At 39.2% G+C, this 21,076-nt stretch overlaps 1 protein-coding gene across 1 annotated transcript in view; it reads right to left on the bottom strand.

Moving 5' to 3' along the window:
* Window positions 1-7,186: 7,186 nt before the first annotated feature.
* The window catches only part of malrd1 (MAM and LDL receptor class A domain containing 1), a 57,332-nt gene continuing 43,442 nt past the window's right edge, over window positions 7,187-21,076 (bottom strand). Inside the window, exons 24-34 of the mRNA XM_082162110.1 lie at window positions 20,831-20,983; window positions 19,416-19,573; window positions 18,895-19,096; window positions 18,532-18,810; window positions 18,314-18,439; window positions 17,294-17,360; window positions 11,369-11,463; window positions 11,152-11,245; window positions 10,999-11,059; window positions 9,149-9,232; window positions 7,187-8,776 (exon numbers count right to left, since the gene is read on the bottom strand). Of these exons, the coding sequence (XP_082018236.1) occupies window positions 8,702-8,776; window positions 9,149-9,232; window positions 10,999-11,059; window positions 11,152-11,245; window positions 11,369-11,463; window positions 17,294-17,360; window positions 18,314-18,439; window positions 18,532-18,810; window positions 18,895-19,096; window positions 19,416-19,573; window positions 20,831-20,983 (1,394 nt within the window). The 3' untranslated portion in view covers window positions 7,187-8,701. The remainder of the gene's footprint in view (window positions 8,777-9,148; window positions 9,233-10,998; window positions 11,060-11,151; window positions 11,246-11,368; window positions 11,464-17,293; window positions 17,361-18,313; window positions 18,440-18,531; window positions 18,811-18,894; window positions 19,097-19,415; window positions 19,574-20,830; window positions 20,984-21,076) is intronic.

Here is a 21,076-nt window from a genome sequence, read left to right as displayed (position 1 = left end):
GATGGAGTAGACTCATTTAGACCAAAATAATCATTTGGTTTAAGCCAGGTTTCAGTAAGGCAAAGTACATCGAAGCTATTATCTGTGACTATTTCATTTACAATAACTGCCTTAGGTGTGAGTGATCTAATGTTTAGAAGACCTAGCTTTAGAAATTGTTTTTGTTTACTAATAGCAACATTTTCTGTTTTAATAACAATTAGATTTTTCCTAGATCCTGCAGTAGATTTATTATTTGATCTCACTAAACGAGGAGTAGACACGGTTTCTATGCAATGTTCTACACTAGTATTTATATCAGTTAAATTGGTGCAGCAGAGACTATGATTTGGACTTTTGGTTACTAGTCAAAGGGTATTTAACATCTGTCTGTCTGTTATTCGCATATCTCTCGAACCGTTAGTTCGATGTATTTCAAACTTGACAGGTGTCTCGCTACGGGCACGAGTAAGTGCAGTGCCAAGTTTGACGTTGTTTGGATTAGAAATGCTAAAGATATTGGTAAATATATCGGTAAAAAAAGCACTTAGAAGGTTGTGGTTTAAAAATAAACATTCTGACATTAGAGGGTTGTATCCACTGATCTATATAATGACATTGACATTAATGTCATTCTATTCACAACTTTCCTGCGAGTCTTAATGGGCGTCGCCATGACACTCGATACTTCCTGTTGACGGTATCTCAGTTCCGGTTTAGCCTAACGTTTAATGAAGCTAGCACACAAGGGATACTCGCGTCGCGGTACAAACGGGTGAAACTGATTACTGACAAGTAGTAATGCTGACAGATTAAGCAATGGCTCCTTGTGGCTCAACGTGTACCGTTGTCGGATGCACAAACAACACGCGAAAACAACGCGAAGGATTTTATGAATGGGAGCTGTTTCCAACATAAACGGACCCTCAACGCAGAAAGAGTGTTTCTTGTAATATTACTTAGAAAAAACCATAGACAGTAGGAAAAAACTGCAATACAACTGTATATCTTTTTTTAAGTGGTATGTTTATTGTTTTCAATAATTTGACAATTAATTAGAGAATTTACTTGAATGTGCAGCAATTTGTACAAATAGAGAGTATGTAGGCGTACTATATTTGTTGTAGCCATTAAATAAAAAGAGTTTCATATTTGTTCAAATATTATAATGTTATTTTTTCCATCTATGTTGATTATGAAAAGTGAACACCATGATAGGATGCATCGGGAGACATAGAGTGGGTCAGACATGATTTTGTTAAAGCTGTAGTAGGGAGTTTTTAGAAAATGTTGACTTAGCCTGAAAATTTGAACTAGCACAACTTACAGGTCACTCCCCCTTTCTCTCTGCTGCGCTATAGCCCTCCCTCCACAGCTCCTCCCCCACCACAACGGAGCCTGCCGTGAACGCGCAGGCTAGTATGATGGCGAATAAACAGTTCGAATAAACACATTCACTGGTAGGGACGAAACATCAACAATATGCTTTACATTGACTATGGCCTGCCCATACTTTGACTACAAACTTGGTCCTCAAATCATTACGTATTTGGCAATACATGTAATGTAACTTTATAACGTTGCACTCTTTCTACAAGTTATAAATAGCTAGTAAGATACAACGGTAACTAACGTTACAGTATGTAAGTAATTATTCTAGCGATATGTAATGCTAAATAAGGTTTGCTAGTACATTATTTCAGCAACATTCAAGCCAGTGAATTATCAGGTTTCAATTGTTGCTTTGGACAGTGCGTGACATTTTATCTGTATGTTATGCGGCTAGAGTTTTGACACTGAGTCAATGGGCTCCGACGGGCTTGTTTATCGTCATCGGTCTTTTTCCGTTTACCTGTCTTTGTTGTATGAGCTGGTGCCACTCGAGAAATTGGCAGTTTTGGTTGTTTGTCCACCATTAGCACAGCTGCGGGACACCGTCAATCTTGATTTTGAATGAGGGTACGCGCAGTGCAAGAGAGGGGTGTGATTAGCGTGTACTCGCTTGATTGACACTGCTAAGACATTCCTCCTGGCTCTGATTGGTTGTTTCTGACCGGGAGCGGTGTATTTCTGCAAATGGCAATAGGACCACTGGGAGGAGCCAGAGGAGCTTGATTTTTACACAGATTATCTGTCTCATATTCTACTGTCAGGACATAATGATAGTTTAAACAAATATGTAAGAAATACATTTTTACAAAAGTTACCTACTGCAGCTTTAATGGGTCAGACATGATTAAACTTAATTTTCTTCATTAAGTTTTGTTTTGTAGAAAACCTTTCTTTAAAGTGAATTTCGTTTTGTATAAATTGTATCTTAATTTTAATACATTTTTCATCAACCAATTGCCTGGATTTAATAAATAATATTATGTTATTTATGTTAATTAAAATATAGCAGACAATATAAATCATGATATGGAGGCGCCGGCGCACCGCGGTCACTTGCATTGCACGTGAACAGGAGCGCATCTCATCATAAATTAACCGAAACTCAGACATGAGAAATATAGCCTATCTAAAGAAAGCTTTAGCTACTCTCTGATTATGTAATCCAAGATGTGCATTTCTCTCTAGGCTATAGGCGCGTTCACTACGGAGATGGCGATCGTCAACTTCATCTTTGCAGCAGACACTGACAGAAAAGACTAGTTTATTAATAAAAATCAATGCACGCGTGTCACCGGATTTACAAATGCACATCTTGCTTGTTGCACGCACACTCAGCACACATATTATGTCGAAATAACGAGATATTGTGTTGATATAACATTATTAATAATAATAAATCTTTAATAATATTTGATTGAATGCCGAATGTTGTGCTTGTTCAATTTAATAAAATACTTTAATTGTGATCATTAAAATAATTGAATATTAAATATTAACTGGCCAATTTTTGCTAATTTATTAAAAGTATTTATATAAAATTATGTGCTGCCGCCCCTGGTTATAATGGCCCAGTATTAAAAATGGTTGGGTCTAAATCGGGCTCATAATTACAGTTAATGTGTCGGCCGGGCCGGGCTCGGACACAACGGGCTCAGGTAGGGTCAGGCTTGATTTTTTGGGCCCGATCTAAGGTCTACTCGTCATTACCCAAGCAAGTTGTTTGGGCTTGTTGAGGCTCTCTGATAGCAGTATCTTCAGGCTAACATAAACCGGAAGTTCGTTACCGGCTTGTTCTACGTTGCCATAGCGATCATGGGAAAGGTCAGAGTTCGGGAAAGTTGTGAATATAGATCAGTGGTTGTATCGGTCAAAGAAGCCCCAAGAAGGTTGTGTTTTAAAAATAAACATTTTGACATAAACACTTAACGTGACATAAACGCTTAATGTTATCGCTACTGAGTAATAGTAGCCTATGCTATTCACCAACTAAACATATCCTATTCAATGCGTTCACAGTCTCTTTCACGGCCATCATTTGTAGTAGCCTATTCACAAACTGTTTGCTCAAGCGTAGCGTTTTCTCTGAGTTCACTGTGTAGCCTGCTCCCTAAAACGTGTAGTTCAGTTTTCCATATTTATTGTATGTCATTATGTCAGTATCAGTATTTGCTTTCTACCATGCACAAATAAAAATGTCACTGAACTTTTGCTGTGTAATTGTAACAATGAGCACTCAAACACACCAAACCAACAATTACTCCAAACACACACAAAAACAGATTTTGCACGGGCACTTTGCACTAGTTAGCTAAATTTGACATAACCTCCCTTTGGGGACATCCTCAATTGTAAACAAGTAGTAAATTAGCATGATATATATATATTTTTTTTAAAAGCCTGTGGTATGTCTACTATTGTGCCAGAAACAAACATGAAGATTTCTTCATTAACCATATTCAGTATTATACAATTAACAATCATGTCTTCAGTTTAGTTAAAGGGCATTACTAACAATTATAAGAATACTACAATCTTTTTTCTGGTGCTTCTCATTCAATGAGTAAGAAAAATGCAACGACTCTGAAACACTGAAAGAGATGGAGAGATAAAGAAAGACATTAAAATTAAAGTGTGGAATTGATGAATGGGCTAGATTATGCTGGCTGCATATTTTATTCCACTGAGATTCAGATGAACTGACTGCGCATTTAAGCACAATAATGAAACACCTCTGTACAAAAATGTGAGCGTGTGTGTCTATGCTTGATGAATATTGTACTGTCTCTTTCTATTAGTTTTTACACCTCAGCAACACTGGCAAAACGTTTTCTCTGTCTTCAAGAAAAGTTCATTTCCTGCCTCACACACTGTTAATAGAAAAATAAATCCTAGCTGTCTAAATTTACAAAGCTGGGGCCTGTTTCAGAAAGGAGGTTAAGTGAAAACTTAAGTGAGTATGTTAACCCTGAAATGAGGGAAACTCTGGGTTTTCTGTTTCAGAATGGGAGGTATGTCAAACCCGAGAAAGCAGAGTAAGTCAAGCCCGTTTCTGAAAGAGAGGTAACTTATACTCAGTTACCATAAGAAAAACTCTGGGTTTACAGAAGAAAACCTGCTCCTGACCAGGTTTTCTTCGGTAAACCCAGAGTTTTTCTTATGTAGTAAATGCATCTTGATTTAAGAATTTTTAGATATTTTGACAGGAAACAACAAGGCAAAAAGGCTAAGTAAGAAAAGCATTTTTTTTTTTTTTTTTGGAGTGCACTACATTTATTCATTGCGCATTTTTATAATAACATCAGAGATGCAGAGCACATTAGTAAGGAAGGCCAATGTATCAGAGCGGGAAGGAAAGTGTGCCTCGCTCTCACACACTTTCTGTGAATTTTTGTGTTGTTACCTCGACACAAACCTGTGAGATCCATCAAAGAGGATTTTCACAGGATTGCAGGTCAGTGGTGGAGAAATCGGTTTAAAGGGCACCTATTATGCCCCTTTTCACAAGATGTAAAATAAGTCTCTGATGTCCCCAGAGTGTGTATGTGAAGTTTTAGCTCAAAATACCCAACAGATAATTTTTTTACAGCATGTTTAAATTGTCATTTTTTGGGGCTCAGAAAAACGCACCGTTTGTGTGTATCCCTTTAAATGCAAATGAGCTGATGCTGCCGCTCTAAGGGTGGAGCCTCACGAGCTCGTGCTCAGAGCCAGGACAATCTCATCTGATAATATCAAAACAGAAACTCTCAGTAGCGGTGTTCATTTCGACCCGGAGTCGGACAATAATGCCCACAGAGCCAGAGAATATATGCTGTATGGAGATAGAACAGGTATAGTTTAGTTTAATTATGGACGGTTATAACTAATTTGTCATCTGCTTTTATCTACTATTAATACAAGCCTGCTGTAGCAAACCCAGTCCAAATGATGACCAAAATATACTGAGGAGATCAATTAAGTTTATTGTACATCACACAAAAGATGAGCGTTAGTTTTACTCCAGAAAATCACTGTAAGAGCTGAATAAACACAGTGAGTATTAAAGTCTTATCCATAAACTCTCTCTCCCTTTCATTATCATCAACATACACAGCGAAGTACACAAAACACTTGTTACAACCAACCAACAGTAAACAAATATATACACACCTTCTCAGAGGGTGCTTAATAAACTGGTAAACTTTATATCCGTAAAACGACTCGATGAGCTGTCATAAAGTGCACGCTCTCACTTTCATTTCTGCCGTGGCCAGTCGCTCCGGAGACTGTAAGCTGGATCACAAACAGTACTGGTCCATCCTCGAGTAACAACGAGAGTAAATGAAGACTGCTATATTCATTCTTACATCCAACAACAAAACACCGCAATCGCTTAGGAGACATTCTTGTCTACAGCTGCTCAAGCGTCGAAACAATGGCGGACTGTTTACAGCTCACTCAGGGCGGGTCTATGCTCAAACTGCAGTGTCAATCAACAGTCGTGGGCGGTGCCTGTGCAAAGTGATGTCACATTGCCCCGAATCTGAGAATGGCTTGTTCTGAGACAGTGCTTATGATTTATGGGGATTTAAAAAAAAGCACTGGGTGGATTTTTATCATTATAGGGTGGTTGTGTACACACACTCAACACACATTTATGTTCAAACACCATGTAAAAGTGAATTTTGCATAATAGGTGCCCTTTAAATGAGGATAATCTGATAAATGACATTCACTTAATAACATGTTGGTGTGTCCTCTGGAAGTAACCTAATAATTAGAACTTCCTTTAGGATTTCCAGTGTGGTTGGATGTATTGATGACGCACATAATCCCATCATCGCACTTTCCGAAAATGAACCAGATTACTGTATGGAATGGTAGAGATATATGCCGTAACCACAACAGCTGTTAAATACACAAATTATTCACAATTTATTTGGTCATCTTTTTTTTCCTTCAAATACATAAGCAACAGTAATTATTTTTCCTGTTGGATTTTAATATTCTTCCAGTATTGTGTATCTCCCCTTCATCTATCAGTGGTGGTAAAGGTCCAGCCTCTGTTGGTGGAGTAGAAGTCAAATGTTAATTAGCCTAATTAAAAAAATGTAACAGGTTGGATTAGAGAACATTTAATTATGTGAAAAGAGCAACATGGAAACGTGCGGCACATTGAAATATACACTGAATTATATTTATTTAATATGTCAAATGTTTGTAAAGTCATGTAGCCTACAGCCATGAACCTTTTATGCTTAAAGATTTAACTGATAGAAACTGATAGAAGCTTTCCTGTAGCTCAGTGGTAAGAGCATTGCGTTAACAACGCAAGGTTGTGGGTTCGAAGTCGCTTTGGATAAAAGCGTCTGCCAAATGCATAAATGTAAATTATGGTTTCTTTTAGATACCATGAAAATGAGTATTAGTTCAATAACTTACATTTCTGTCAGTTTTCACCTGATAATATAACAGTGATTGAGAATTATACTTGTGTGTTGACTCGGAAGTATGCAGACGTCTTTTTTTTGGGTGCTGTTGCCATGGTGAATCGTAATTTCGGAGCTCCATTGATCATGGCTTTTCATTGTCATGGTGCACGCACTTAACTCAGAGTCAACCTACTCAGAGTAGATTAAACTAACTCAATTCAGCTGTTCTGAAACCGAAAACTCAGAGTTTCCCATCTCAGGGTAAATCAACTCAGAGTTCAAGTTTTAACTCAGAGTTGGTTGAAACTCCTTATTGAAACAGGCCCCAGGACAGGGAAGTTCCAGTTTGGAAAACAAAATATTTCACTACCAAAACGAATAAAAAAACAACAAGATAAAAGCTGTAGTTTTAGAGGATACAAGGAGTTGTTTTATTTGCAGTAACCAAATTGGTGGCAGAAAGGAGTGAAAGTCAATATAGTGATTCTATATTGACTGTAGTTATACTGACGTCAACATTGTCCTACATGTTGAATAACAACAGAAGTCCAATGGTATATTTTCATTATCATAATTATAGTCTTTTAGACATTTTCTAAAGTGTAACCTCCAATCAGATTATGAAAATTACAAAGTTTTTTAGATCATAAAGAATGGTTGATTGTGCCTTTATTAGCTGACACTAAAAATGTCTAATAGTTTGTAAAAGTTCAAGCTTAAATGTAATGTGCAGCACATTTCAGAAATCCCTTTTGTATGTTTTTAATAGATCCATAATCTCCCATAGATCCCATCTTTGAGCAGTCACATTGTGCAACAGTCTGAGCAATGACTTGTACACTTTTTAAAATCATCATGTTTCATTTCATGCTTTGTACTTGCTATGATAAATCAAAGCATTTGTTTTGAGTACTGGTAAAAAAAAGAACCAGAAATAAAAGGAATAAGTTTGCAGGATTAAAAACACCACAATATAACAGTTTATAGCACTGAAAAATTCCATATTTCAACCGAGTTCATACATTTTACAGCTTTTGTTACAGTTTTCTGGTACCCAGATAATTTTCCTTTTCACTTAAACACTGCATCAGCACAGTTTAGCCTACTATTTCACTTGTCTTTGTTCATGTTTTGGTATCATTATAGTTTTCAATTTTATTATCTGTCAAAATGTGGTCTGCCTGAATCCAAAAAGGAGATCAAGTGGTGATTGAACGCACATTTGAAGTAATGAAAATACAATATTCTCAAAACCACAGAGATCTGGAAGGAGAGCAGGCTAAAAGCAAAACAATCTCTGAAATGGCACCCTGAGTCCATATTAGATTTGATAAAACTTCCCGGATTAATGTTATATTGTGGTCATCTTAAATATTTAATTTTAATAAAGATATGATTTTCTTAGCTTTCCCTTTATTTTCTGAAAGATATTGTTTGGCATTTTCACTGAAACAAAAAACATGGTGTTAAAAAACAAACATAAATTGACTTTCAAATCACAGAAATACATTTTTTTGTAGCTGAACATGAACATTTGACTTTGCCATGGTTATGTATCTGTTGCTGTTGGACCTTCATAGGCATCTATCAGCACATGTTAAAGCAGGCACTGACATAAAGTGTTGGCTCTTGTAAAATAAGATGGAAATGTAATTTCAGCGCCTCATAGAGACTTAACAACATGTGGAATGAGTTATGTCAGATTCTTATGAGAAACTTTTTATGACTGATAAAGTTCAACTGCTCATTCTGCTTGGAACTTGTTTGTGTTTGCACTTTTCCTTCCATGAGTTTGTGTAAAAAAACAAACCTATATACCCTAAGCAAGTACAGCCATGTTGTCAGGGAGGCTCAAATGAAGTGGAAAGCACTTTAAATCTATAGGGACATGACGGCCAGAGTTCGCGTGTCTGTTTTCTTCAAGCTTCAGAACTGTTTGGGCACTTGTAGAGTGGGTTGGAGAAAGAGAGCTTGCTTTCCTTTGAGCTGGAGACCTGAATAGCACACACAAGCAAAGACAGGCCCAGATGTACAAATGAAAAGCACTGATTATACTTATAGTACATTTACACAAAGCCAGCAATTGCATCCCATCATTATGATGAGACATTATGATATACATTTTTCCTCAGCTGCCTTTTCTTCTCTGGTACCTTATTTTTATTTATTACTTAAGCAGAAGATTAAAGGTATTACTCGTATTATTAAAGGTCCTCGTCCTCCGATCCCAAGTCATATCACGGCATATCAAAACTATAGCTGCTGCCAGTAAAATTGAGTGCAGAGCCATTTAAAAGTTAAATTGTTTTTGGAGTTAAACTGAATGGTCAGTCACTATGTTAATTATGACAACTGGAGTTTCATACCTTTGGATCATCTTTCCATGGGTAAACGCTGATGTTTAGTTGAGGATGTACAGGCCACCTTGGTCTAATGTCAAGGGAGGGCAGCTGGAACAAGAATTAGCAAGTTAACTTAAAGGGGTCATATGATGCGATTTCTTGTTTTCCTTTTTCTTTAGTGTGTTATGCAGCTGTTTGTGCATGTATAAGATCTGCAGAGTTACAAAGCTCAAAGTCTCAAACGCAAAGAGATTGTCGGAGTCAAAATTAAGGCTCAGCCACGCCTTCCTAAAACGCTTCATTCAAACACGCCCCCACAAATCTACGTCAGTTTGTGGGGGCAGACTTTCATAACACCACCCAAATGTATAGTATACGCAAAGAAAGAAGGTGTAACTTTTATTCTCGCTGTATAATTGTTGCCGCCGACACGCCATGTCGTGGAGACGCTGTTTTTCGTTGCGAAAGCCAAACTACTTTGTTTGGCTTTTCAAGAGGACATAATTAGAAAACAGTGGTTAAGCTTTATTTACAACACTGTTCCAGAACAGTTCAACCAAAATATTCGACTGTGTGCGGTGCATTTTTCGGAGGACTATTTCCCGAACCTGGGAGAGTACAAGGCCGGCTGTGCACAAAGGCTGATTCTAAAAAGTGGGGCAATCTTTGCAAGTACAGTCTGGCGCTTCTGACTCACAGACACAGTCTGTAAGTATGTTTTCATATTTTAATAATTTGCTACTGACTATTCAAACGCGAGTTTTGAGCATATAATAGTCACGCTTGTATGTTGTTTCTACGATCACAAATGCAGACATGGTTTTATGTTTACATAGTGTTCTCCATCCGTAGTGCGACACGTAAAAAGACAGTATTTAGTCATTATAATCAATAATTATGTCCCCAATGAAATAAAACCTTACCAATCTGATACTATCTGGTCCAGACGTGCTGGCAAAGTTGATCGATTAGCTTGGTCATCTGCATTTTTTGGATCAGATTCAGGCTCGAATTGACATTATCACCTGTCATTATTGCTTTGCTATTGATGGAGCTGCTGTTCAAAATATGGTAAGGGGTGTGACATTTCCGTTTATTCGGGCCAATCACAATGCACTGGATCGCTGGCCAATCAGAGCACACTGCGCTTTTCAGAACGAGGAACTTTGTAAAAATCGACGCGTTTCAATAAGGCAGGGCATAGAGGAGCAACAATAATGTACGGTATGTGTAAAATAATGACTTTTTTTAACCTAAAACTGCGTAAACACATTGCATTAAACCAAACAAAATTTTATTTTTATATGACCCCTTTAATAAAATGTCAGTTATAGGAAAAACAATAATAATAGTTTAATTAGTATATAGCGTCTTCGAAGTTCACAGTCAAATTTCAAGCAAAATAAATTCCAATTACATTACATAAGTGTAATAAGTGACTAGAATGACAAAACCGAACACCGGGGCTCACTGCACAGGAGAGTGGAAATTACTGCATGTCGCATGCAGAATACAGCGAGTTTAGCACTGAGTGTTAAATGCACACAAGCTCACACCAACACAAACACACAAACTTAGGCTTGCGGGTCAATATTTCCCATCAACAGCGTGACAGAACTCTCTCTCACACCTGCAGAGCGGTTCAAATTACTGACTAACACTGTTCGCTCCAAAGTGGAAAACAGGCAATAAGTGGGAAAAAAAAGAAAATGGAAAAAGAGTGTCTAGGGAATGTAAGGAGATAAATCCAACATATAAAACAAGGCAGTGAAAATTAAGATCTCTATTAATAAACAAACACACAATTGCAAGATATAAGCTGTCAGAGAAATCAATTTGATCATGAAATTTAAATATTAATGTATATGACTGACCTTTTTCAGCAAGTCAAAATTTGAGCTATCCAACTCTTCATCAGCAATAAGACTGGAGTCTCTTTTCAGTCAAGAAAAAAGCAGTCAATACCAACACATATATACAGACACTTTCTAATTATGTAGAGTTCATCTTAATGTGAATGGACTTACTTTTGTGAATGTCTCTTTTGAAATAACCAGAACAAAATGACTCCAGTTGCAATGACTACCAGGATCACAATTACACTTAGTCCAACACTGACAGCTGCAGAGTTCAAAATGACACATATTATTGTGTATATATATATATATATATATACACACATAGTTGATTATCTGCATGGGAAAAAGTACATTTACATTCAAATAACTGCATAGGTATACTCACCCATCCAATTACCTAGTTTACTATCCGGTATCACAGATGTTGTGGGAGTAAATGATTTTTCTTGGCAACGATTCCCAATCCACTGTGATGGACAACTAGAGAAAGACAGAAAAACATCATTATTGCACAAACACGCACACACAGACTTTGAATGGCAGAGATGATTCAAAAGGGAATGTTGGCTCATCAACTTTCCAAAAGAAAATTTAATAAATAATTGCATGAAAATTTGCTTGGAGACATCCACATGAGCTTAATATCAGCAACAGCCTTCCCTTGGCTCCTGAAAAAAGAAAAAGACACACATTCTCTTTTTGTCCCTTCCTATCTTTTACTTTCTCCCTGTGTTTTATTTTCCTTTTCTTGCCTATGGGGAAGATCTTTTCACATAAGGAATAGTCCTTAAGCTATTCTGAAATCAACCTCATGCACACAGATACACTTGTGTCTGTGAACAAGCAACTTAAATAATTCTCGTAATTAGCGATGACATACACCATTTCAAAAAGAAAGACAAGGAGAGAGAAACATTTGAGACTTAGGGGGGTTGATTCAAACGAAGAAAGATTGTGTTTCTTGGCACAAGGAACAGTAATTACAGAAAGCATGCTTTGGCAGTCCACTGAAAAGTACATGTTTAAACTGAGGGCCAGGGTGCTGATACTCTTTGTATAACTCGCTCACATTTCAATGTGATATTCGGCTTGCACAGTAGAACAGCATGAATAATTCAATGAAAGATCTCCAACAGAGTCTTGTCATCTACCTGACCATGACCGACAGGTGAAGGTGGGGATTTTTTCACCCCAGGTAAAACTGAAAGGAGATTTTAGGTTTTTTTAAACCACAATTACAAAGACGTTTAGCAAAGACTTTCTGTAGTCCAACAAAAATCATATTTTACCTCCATAACGAACCTATATGTTTCATGAATTTGTATTACCAGCTATAATACATTTCAATATAATGTTAATAGGCATGAGTACAAAAGGAGTGATTACTAAGATAAAATGATGTGCAATGTATTTATTGTGTTGTATTGCAAAACATGTTAGCTGCTATTGAGGTGGGATGCATGTAAGGTTAGGGACAGGTTTGGTGGCATGGTTGGGTTTAAGGGTGGGTTAAGGTGTAAAGGAAAGCATCAACAGTGTAATTAAATTAAATTAAATAGAAGTACAATGTATAAACATGCATGAGAGAATTGTATCAAATGATTAATTTAAATGTCAGTACTGTAGTTAAAGACACTTAATATAAAGTGGTACCAAATACACTATTCCTTTTGAAAAACTTTGTATTTCATTATTAATCTTTTGGGATCCACTTCTGTTGCATATATTTATTTATGTGTGTGCATTTTTGTGCTTGAGGAACGTCTAAGGTCATGACTGTAACCCTGGTACTTTGAAGAGGGAACAAGATGCTGCGTCGAGGCGCTGTAGGAACGCCTCTGCGTGACTGCATCGTGAAGCATGTGTGAAATCAGTCCAATGGCGTGACGGAACGTCATAGGCGGGTGACGTCATTAACCAGGAAGCTATAAAGCATACCTGGAACAAACAGTGCTAACTTCTGATAGGCTGAAGCAAGTCGATCACAGGCATGCAGGGAGTATGGCAGGGCGAACGCAGCGTTCCATCTTCAGCATCACAGAGTGGAGTGGGCCCGAACAGCCATACGTGAAGGCTGACCAGCCGACTCGTAAGCAAGTGAGATAGCCTCGAATACCTAGTTACTCATCTTCTGCTTAGATGCTGGGCACCCTTTGACCCAAATCAGACAAATAACTGTTCTGACTTTTGCCACAGCGCAGCTCTGTGGACGTAGGCAATGTATCTAATGCCCTGACTGGGCACAGAAGGTTTCTCTTGTTCTGATGTTTAAAAGGGTGGAGGAAAGAAGGCCTGCAGCACAATAGGCCCTGCGATATTAGTGGGGACCATAGGCATATTACCCTGCCTAGGGTGAAGAAAGGCTTTCACCATTCCCGGTGCAAATTCTAGGCACGAAGGAGCTACCGACAAGGCCTGTAAGTCTTCAATTCTTTTAAGAGACGAAATAGCAAGGAGGAAAACAGTCTTAAGATTTAGGAAATTTTCTGGAACCTCCAGGAACCTCCTGGCCTTCCATTACAATGGTCAAATCCCAGGCCGGCTGGGAGGAAGTGTTTGAGTGCTAGAAACACAGACCTTGAGCCGAGCGACCACTCATGATCGCCCCCCAGCCCATGAGGGTTATATCCATTGTTAGCGTTACCTGACGACAAGAAGCCCCCAACACAGGGCCTTGGGAAGGAAACCAAATTTTTTTCCACATAACCAAGGCACGTAGACATAGCCGCATGACCCTGATCATGCAAAGCGGGTTTCCCCTCAGGGAGAACCCCTTGGTTTTGTGCCACCACTACAGAGGCCTCATGTACAGCAAGCCAAAAGGTATCACGTTGGACGCAGCTGCCATGAGACCCAACAGTCCTTGAAACTGTTTGAAGCTGAGAGAATAGAAGCGATAGGAGTAGGAGAGAGACGTGCCTGCATCGTCATCGAATCCCAAACCACGTCTAGAAAAGTGGTTCTCTGAGCTGGAAGAAGCACACTTTTCTTGACGTTGAGCCTTAACCCCAACTTCCTCATATGGGCGATGCTGAACTTCCATGTGATCTGATTGAGCTGGAATCAACCAGTCATCAATGTAATTCAACACGCGAATGCCCTGGAGTGCTAGAGCTGTATCCACGCATTTCGTGAACGTGCGGGGTGATAAAGCTAGGCCAAAAAGGAAGAACTCGATATCGGTACGCTTCGCCCCCGAAAGCGAACCTCAGGAACTTCCTGTGTGTGGTAGGATGAAGACGTGGAAGTATGGGTCCTTGAGATCTATCGTGACAAACCAGTCCTCAGACCTGATTTGTGACACGATTTGCTTTAAAGTGAGTATCTTGAATTTGAGCTTCTTTACAGAACGATTTAGATGGCGCAGATCTAAGATAGGACGCAACCTCCCATCCTTTTTTGGAACCATAAACTACTGGCTGTAAAACCCGGATTCTCTGCTGGGAGGAGGAACATGCTCTATGGTCGCCTTGTCCAGCAGAGCCTTTACTTCTTGCTCCATGACTAGAGCCTGCTTGGCGTCTACCACTGTGGGTAGAACCCTTTTGAACCTGGGCGGGCAAGACCAGAACTGAATTCTGTAACCCTTTTCTACCGTCAGCAGGACCCATTGAGATATAAATATAAATATATTTTGAGATATAAGTAGTTTCCATGCTGCCAGAAATTCTACGAAAGGAACCAGTCTCTCAAGACTGGCCTCTGTTGTTACTTGAAGTAACGAACCTGTATGGAATGGCCAAATTGACTTCTCTGCGAACCTCCTCAGAGTATCACTGGAGACAGCTGCACCCCGAAACACACAAGGTGGCGGGGTTGGCAGACCAGCCCCCTGAGGGCACAGAGGGAAAATGGGCACCTTATAATGAGGTGTTGACCACTACCCCTGAGGGTACTACCCTTAGTAGACTTCTTCACTGAAGTCTTCCTAGAGACAATAACGGTCCTCAGATCCGCTTTATTCTTTGTAGGCTTCGGCTGCGAGCGACGCCCCGACCCCCAGTGTTTTTGTGGGGGGCAATGCTCTGCTTTTTCTGCGCTCGATGAGAGCAGCTTGTAGCCCAGCAGCCTCAGAGACGCAAGGGTGGAGAGAAATAAACATCTGGAACGCCGCCGCCTGTTTCTTTGACTCCTGAAACCTGTTGACGACTGAGGTGACAGCATCGCCAAAGAGGCCAGGAGGGGAAAGCGGGGCATTCCGAAGAAAACTCTTATATTTTTCTTTTATTCCTGACAGATTTAATCACAGGTATCTCTCTATGGCCACCAGGGCTGCCATAGTGCGGCCGACTAAATTGGCCATCTCCTTGGTGGCCCGGAGAGATAAATCTGTAGTCCGACGCAGTTCTCTAATGGCGTCAATGCTTACTTCCTCGCCCTCATCAATTTCTCTTAGCAGGGCAGCCTGGTATGTCTGCAGTATTGACAACGTGTGGCCGAATACGCCTTACCTACCAGCACTGAAGTAGCTTTTAATGGCTTGGTGGATAGCGTCTGGGATTTAATGGACTATGTTGACTCAGGGGAGAGATAGCTCACAAGGTTCAGCCCTGGGCATCCCCTATAGCCATAGTGTTTCAGCCCCATGATGTTTGAATAATTAGAGGTCTGGGGGCTGAAAACACGATAAGATACAGGTTTCTTTCACCTGTCTTCGACACCTTGGTGTGGAGGTCGGAAAAAGAACAACGAGGAACGCATGCCGAAGCGCCCTCGTCGCTCGCAATGCTCACAATCAGACCCCTCAAGGGCTGATTCGGCATGCTCAACTACCATACAAACAATGCACAGGTCGTGTGTATCCCCACCCGTGATAAAAAGAGGGCAGGGACGAGCACATGGTTTGAACTGTTGTTTGCTCGCCATTATATATATATATATATATATATATATATATATATATATATATATATATATATATATATATATATATATATATAGGAACACCTGTTCAATTTCTCATTAATGCAATTATCTAATCAACCAATCACATGGCAGTTGCTTCAATGCATTTAGGGGTGTGGTCCTGGTCAAGACAATCTCCTGAACTCCAAACTGAATGTCAGAATGGGAAAGAAAGGTGATTTAAGCAATTTTGAGCATGGCATGGTTGTTGGTGCCAGACGGGCCGGTCTGAGTATTTCACAATCTGCTCAGTTACTGGGATTTTCACGCACAACCATTTCTAGGGTTTACAAAGAATGGTGTGAAAAGGGAAAAACATCCAGTATGCGGCAGTCCTGTGGGCGAAAATGCCTTGTTGATGCTAGAGGTCAGAGGAGAATGGGCCGACTGATTCAAGCTGATAGAAGAGCAACTTTGACTGAAATAACCACTCGTTACAACCAAGGTATGCAGCAAAGCATTTGTGAAGCCACAACACGCACAACCTTGAGGCGGATGGGCTACAACAGCAGAAGACCCCACCGGGGTACCACTCATCTCCACTACAAATAGGAAAAAGAGGCTACAATTTGCACGAGCTCACCAAAATTGGACGGTTGAAGACTGGAAAAATGTTGCCTGGTCTGATGAGTCTCGATTTCTGTTGAGACATTCAGATGGTAGAGTCAGAATTTGGCGTAAACAGAATGAGAACATGGATCCATCATGCCTTGTTACCACTGTGCAGGCTGGTGGTGGTGGTGTAATGGTGTGGGGGATGTTTTCTTGGCACACTTTAGGCCCCTTAGTGCCAATTGGGCATCGTTTAAATGCCACGGCCTACCTGAGCATTGTTTCTGACCATGTCCATCCCTTTATGACCACCATGTACCCATCCTCTGATGGCTACTTCCAGCAGGATAATGCACCATGTCACAAAGCTCGAATCATTTCAAATTGGTTTCTTGAACATGACAATGAGTTCACTGTACTAAAATGGCCCCCACAGTCACCAGATCTCAATCCAATAGAGCATCTTTGGGATGTGGTGGAACGGGAGCTTCGTGCCCTGGATGTGAATCCCACAAATCTCCATCAACTGCAAGATGCTATCCTATCAATATGGGCCAACATTTCTAAAGAATGCTTTCAGCACCTTGTTGAATCAATGCCACGTAGAATTAAGGCAGTTCTGAAGGCGAAAGGGGGTCAAACACAGTATTAGTATGGTGTTCCTAATAATCCTTTAGGTGAGTGTATACATAGAGCGCTTCCATTTATGGTTTATAGTTTCCTGGTTGATGACTGCCTATGACGTTTCGTTACACCATTAGACTGATTTCACACGTGCTTCACGATGCAATCACACAGAGGCGTTCCCACAGCGTCTCGATGTAGCATCTCATTCCCTTGAAAGGGAACTCACAAGCACACTGGTCCATTCTCCTTTACTGCACATCTCCCTCCATTGAGACAGTACCCAAAGGGACACTCTGAAAAATAAAATACATCCACATATAATGTTGACTTATGATAAAATAATCATCATACTGAACAATAAAATCCTATAAGGACCTCATTTCATACTATTAATCAATGCAGATCTGGGGTGATTACATTGTGGTTTAAGATATGGGCTGGCAGCGTAAGGGTGCAGGTTCCAACACAGTTGGGGGCAACCCTTAACAAGAGAGTTACAGAGAGCCTTCATTAATGATGTGTCCTTGACCGAGGCATTTCACCCCCACGGTGCTCCTGGGGCACAGCTCCTTTAATCAGATGATTGCAGGGATAGTCCCCAGAAGAAAGTGCCCACTTAATGAGAAGTAATATATTATGTAACTCCTAAAAAGTCACTTTAATGTGATGGGCTTTATGTTGTTCATAAATTTTTAAGCAATAAATTTTACCCTTCATTTAGGGAATTAAGTCAGAGAAGCAACTACTGATATTTTTCTTTTCATCTTTTTATACATTGTCTGATGAACAATGTTTTGTGACTTCATACCACAATCATTTTTCCACCCAGATGATTATGAAAACACTATTATAATGAAATCCCAGAAATAAACGTCCTTAAAAACAAAATCACATACACGACCATTCAAAAAGTTTGGGGTCAGTAAGACTTTTGATTTGGAAAAAAATTATACTTTTTTCAGCAAGGATACATTCAATTGATCAAGAAGGACAGTGAAGATGTTACAAGAGATTTCCATTTCAAATAAATGCTGTTCTTTCTACACTTTCTGCAAATTTACATTTCCAACATATCAACAGAAAAACTAATGACAACTTATAATGCCTTAAAGTAGCAGCAAAACTTTTTTTTGTGTGTGCAAAAAATGAATATAATAAGAAACATTAACTGATTTAAAAAAAGATTACATGAATGATATGACCCCTTTAAATACAAAAGTTAGATGAATGAATGTGTTTGTGTTACCATAGCAGCTGGACTCATCAGAGTTAAAAGGATGGCAGTCAACAATATTGTTGCATCGACTCTGATACGCTACACACTCTGCAGTCGCCTCACACACTAGTTCTCCTTCTTCACATATCTTAACCGCTAAAGAGACACAGAGAGATAATTTCATCTGTTTGTATTACAGCTATGATGTACTACAATGTATTTTAAACAGATTTATGCTTGGGTCTTACGGCATCCATATTCATCTTCTCCATTTGGGCAATCTAAAACAGAATCGCAGTGCAGTAGTGCAGGAATACAGCTGTTGTTCATGCAGCGGTATTCTCCTATCTCACACCCTGTTTGAGGTGACGTAGTGCCAGGAGCCACGCTCGCACACATCTCCTCGTCCGAGTGGTCAAGACAGTCCACCTCACCATCACAGTGCCAACTCAGTGGTATACACTCGAACAGATACAAACACTGGAAGTGCTCCATGTGGCATGTTTGTGGGATAGGGGTCACTGGACCTGAACATACACAGAAACAAAATGGTAAACCCAGTTTTCAATTTGGGAAGAGCTGAGAATAAAAAGCAATCAGCAGTTCTGTACCTCCAACAAGACATTGCCTAGTGAAAGAGAAGTCATCCACAGCAATGTCAGTCCACTGGTCAGCTCCCACTTCTGCCTGAATACTTACTCTGAAGGGTGATGCATTTGATAAGATCACATTAGCATACTGCCAGCTGTCTCCATGGTTTCCACAGGTTGCCCACATTAGTAAGGGTGTTCCACTGTGGCCCACGGTATACACCTGCAATAAAGTACCCAGAATTCATAACACAGCCTTCAAAGCTCAGTTTTTTCTTTAAATTTCAGTTTTCAATATAAAATGAAAGCAGTGGAAGGAAATTCATTGAAACTGAAGACTGGAGTAATGATACTGGAAATTCAGCTTTACCATTACAGCAATAAATTACATTTGAAAATATATTCAAATAGAAAACATTTATTTTTTTCTATTTTACAATATTACAGTTTTTACTGTATTTTTTATCAAATAAATGTCGCTTAGGTGAGCATAAGAGACATCTTTCAAAAACGTCTTTTGTTAAAGCACATTATTCTCTCACCTTCAGCGTACCCATGTGATGTGAGCCGTACATGTGGAACCAAAAGCGCAGATGACATATACCGACACTGGCAGGAAACTCCAGCTGGGTTATTAAGCTGGCAATGTCTCCTTCTGTCTGGGCACTGGAGTTTACAAACAGGTACCCCCCTCCTCCATCTGAAAGAGTAAACCAATGTTGTCTTCACAGCATTAAGTATTTACTTTATTAAGGATGCATGCTAGAATAGCTTTGATATGTAAATTAATTGAAGCAAAACACAGTGGCATACGTTACATTTTTATACTTAGATGTTACATAAATGAATTTATAATAAATGTTCTACAGTATATGTGAACAATTACCATGAGGTATTTAACTTGTGAAACTTTTTTTGGTAAGCAACGTAGTTCTTTTTTAGGTTTATTGAGACACATTTGTTTGTCTTTGCTTGTGCTGTTAGCTTGTTAACACATTCAAACAGGATGACATTCCTTTGATTATAGGCACTATTACACTTCTAAATACAGTTCTCATTACTGAGTCTCACATAATAACTCTACTGCACTTTAAAGTCGCGATTAAACGCAAGTAGTGACAGATGATTTGTTCTGGTGGGGATTATTTAGTTCTATCCATTGGTTGTTGATTGGATTTTGAAATTTAGGAGGCAGATCTGGATGTGAGCTTGCAGTCATTTGTAAGAAAAGACCAGGTTTAGCAGGTTAATTGATTGGAGAAGTCCAGCACACGTCTCCAGAAAGAAATCAATCTTTTTACCAGAAGATCAAGTTCTGAGATAGATTAAAACTGATCGACTTTAAGACTTTTACACCACTACACCTCTACAAATATTAGAAACAATTTCTTATCTTGTCAGAAAGGAGATTATATTATTATATTATGATTGAGACAGTAACAGCAAACATTAGATTTCATTGCAGGACTCCACCATTTTACTCAGAGAAACACTCTGTACAGCAATTTCCTTGACTCTTTGTCCGGAATGAAAAATCAATAGTAGGTTCAGTAAATCGATCACCTTTTAGAGGACAAACGCATTTTCACAATTAAAATAAATGTACACTTAACACTTTCATTGAGAGACACTGATCTTTCAGCAGAAGAGGGCATGAGTATATGAGGGGCAGAAATTCAGAACTCAATTACACTCACTGATAAAGTAGCTGGAAAATGGCTTTTGGTGATGGATATTTCTGAGCTCCAACCCTTTGGTTTTTAAATCATGCAGCATTTCATTAGATGATTCAAACGGCTGGCTTCAATTTTGTTTCATAGGAAATTCTACTTTTTTTTCTAATAATTTAAAGCAAAATAAAGCTTTAATGGTGTTACTCATGGGTGATATATATGTGTTGAATAGTTTATATTACCCAGCTGATTTAAGGGCACTGTAAAGTTTAGGTTATACTAACTTGGGCTGTGGTCAGCTGATGGTCCTGTCCCATTATGCATTCTGCCATAGCCTATATCCCAGTCAAAGTCATCGTGAGGATCCTGAGACAGCTGACAGGTCTCCTGCCAATGGCCACCAGGCATGTCAAAATTACAAGCTCCTGGAGCAATCACTAACAGAACAAAAGCAGAGTTGAGATGTTAGCTCCATACAAGAAACAATGTTAATAAATAGACAAGAATTTTAATGTACTGTACTTAATGTA

This window comes from Leuciscus leuciscus, assembly GCF_965113295.1.
Source record: "Leuciscus leuciscus genome assembly, chromosome: 2".
NCBI lineage: Eukaryota > Metazoa > Chordata > Actinopteri > Cypriniformes > Leuciscidae > Leuciscus > Leuciscus leuciscus.
The sequence above is the reverse complement of the archived record's forward strand: the minus strand, read 5'-3'. Positions and strand labels throughout refer to the sequence as shown.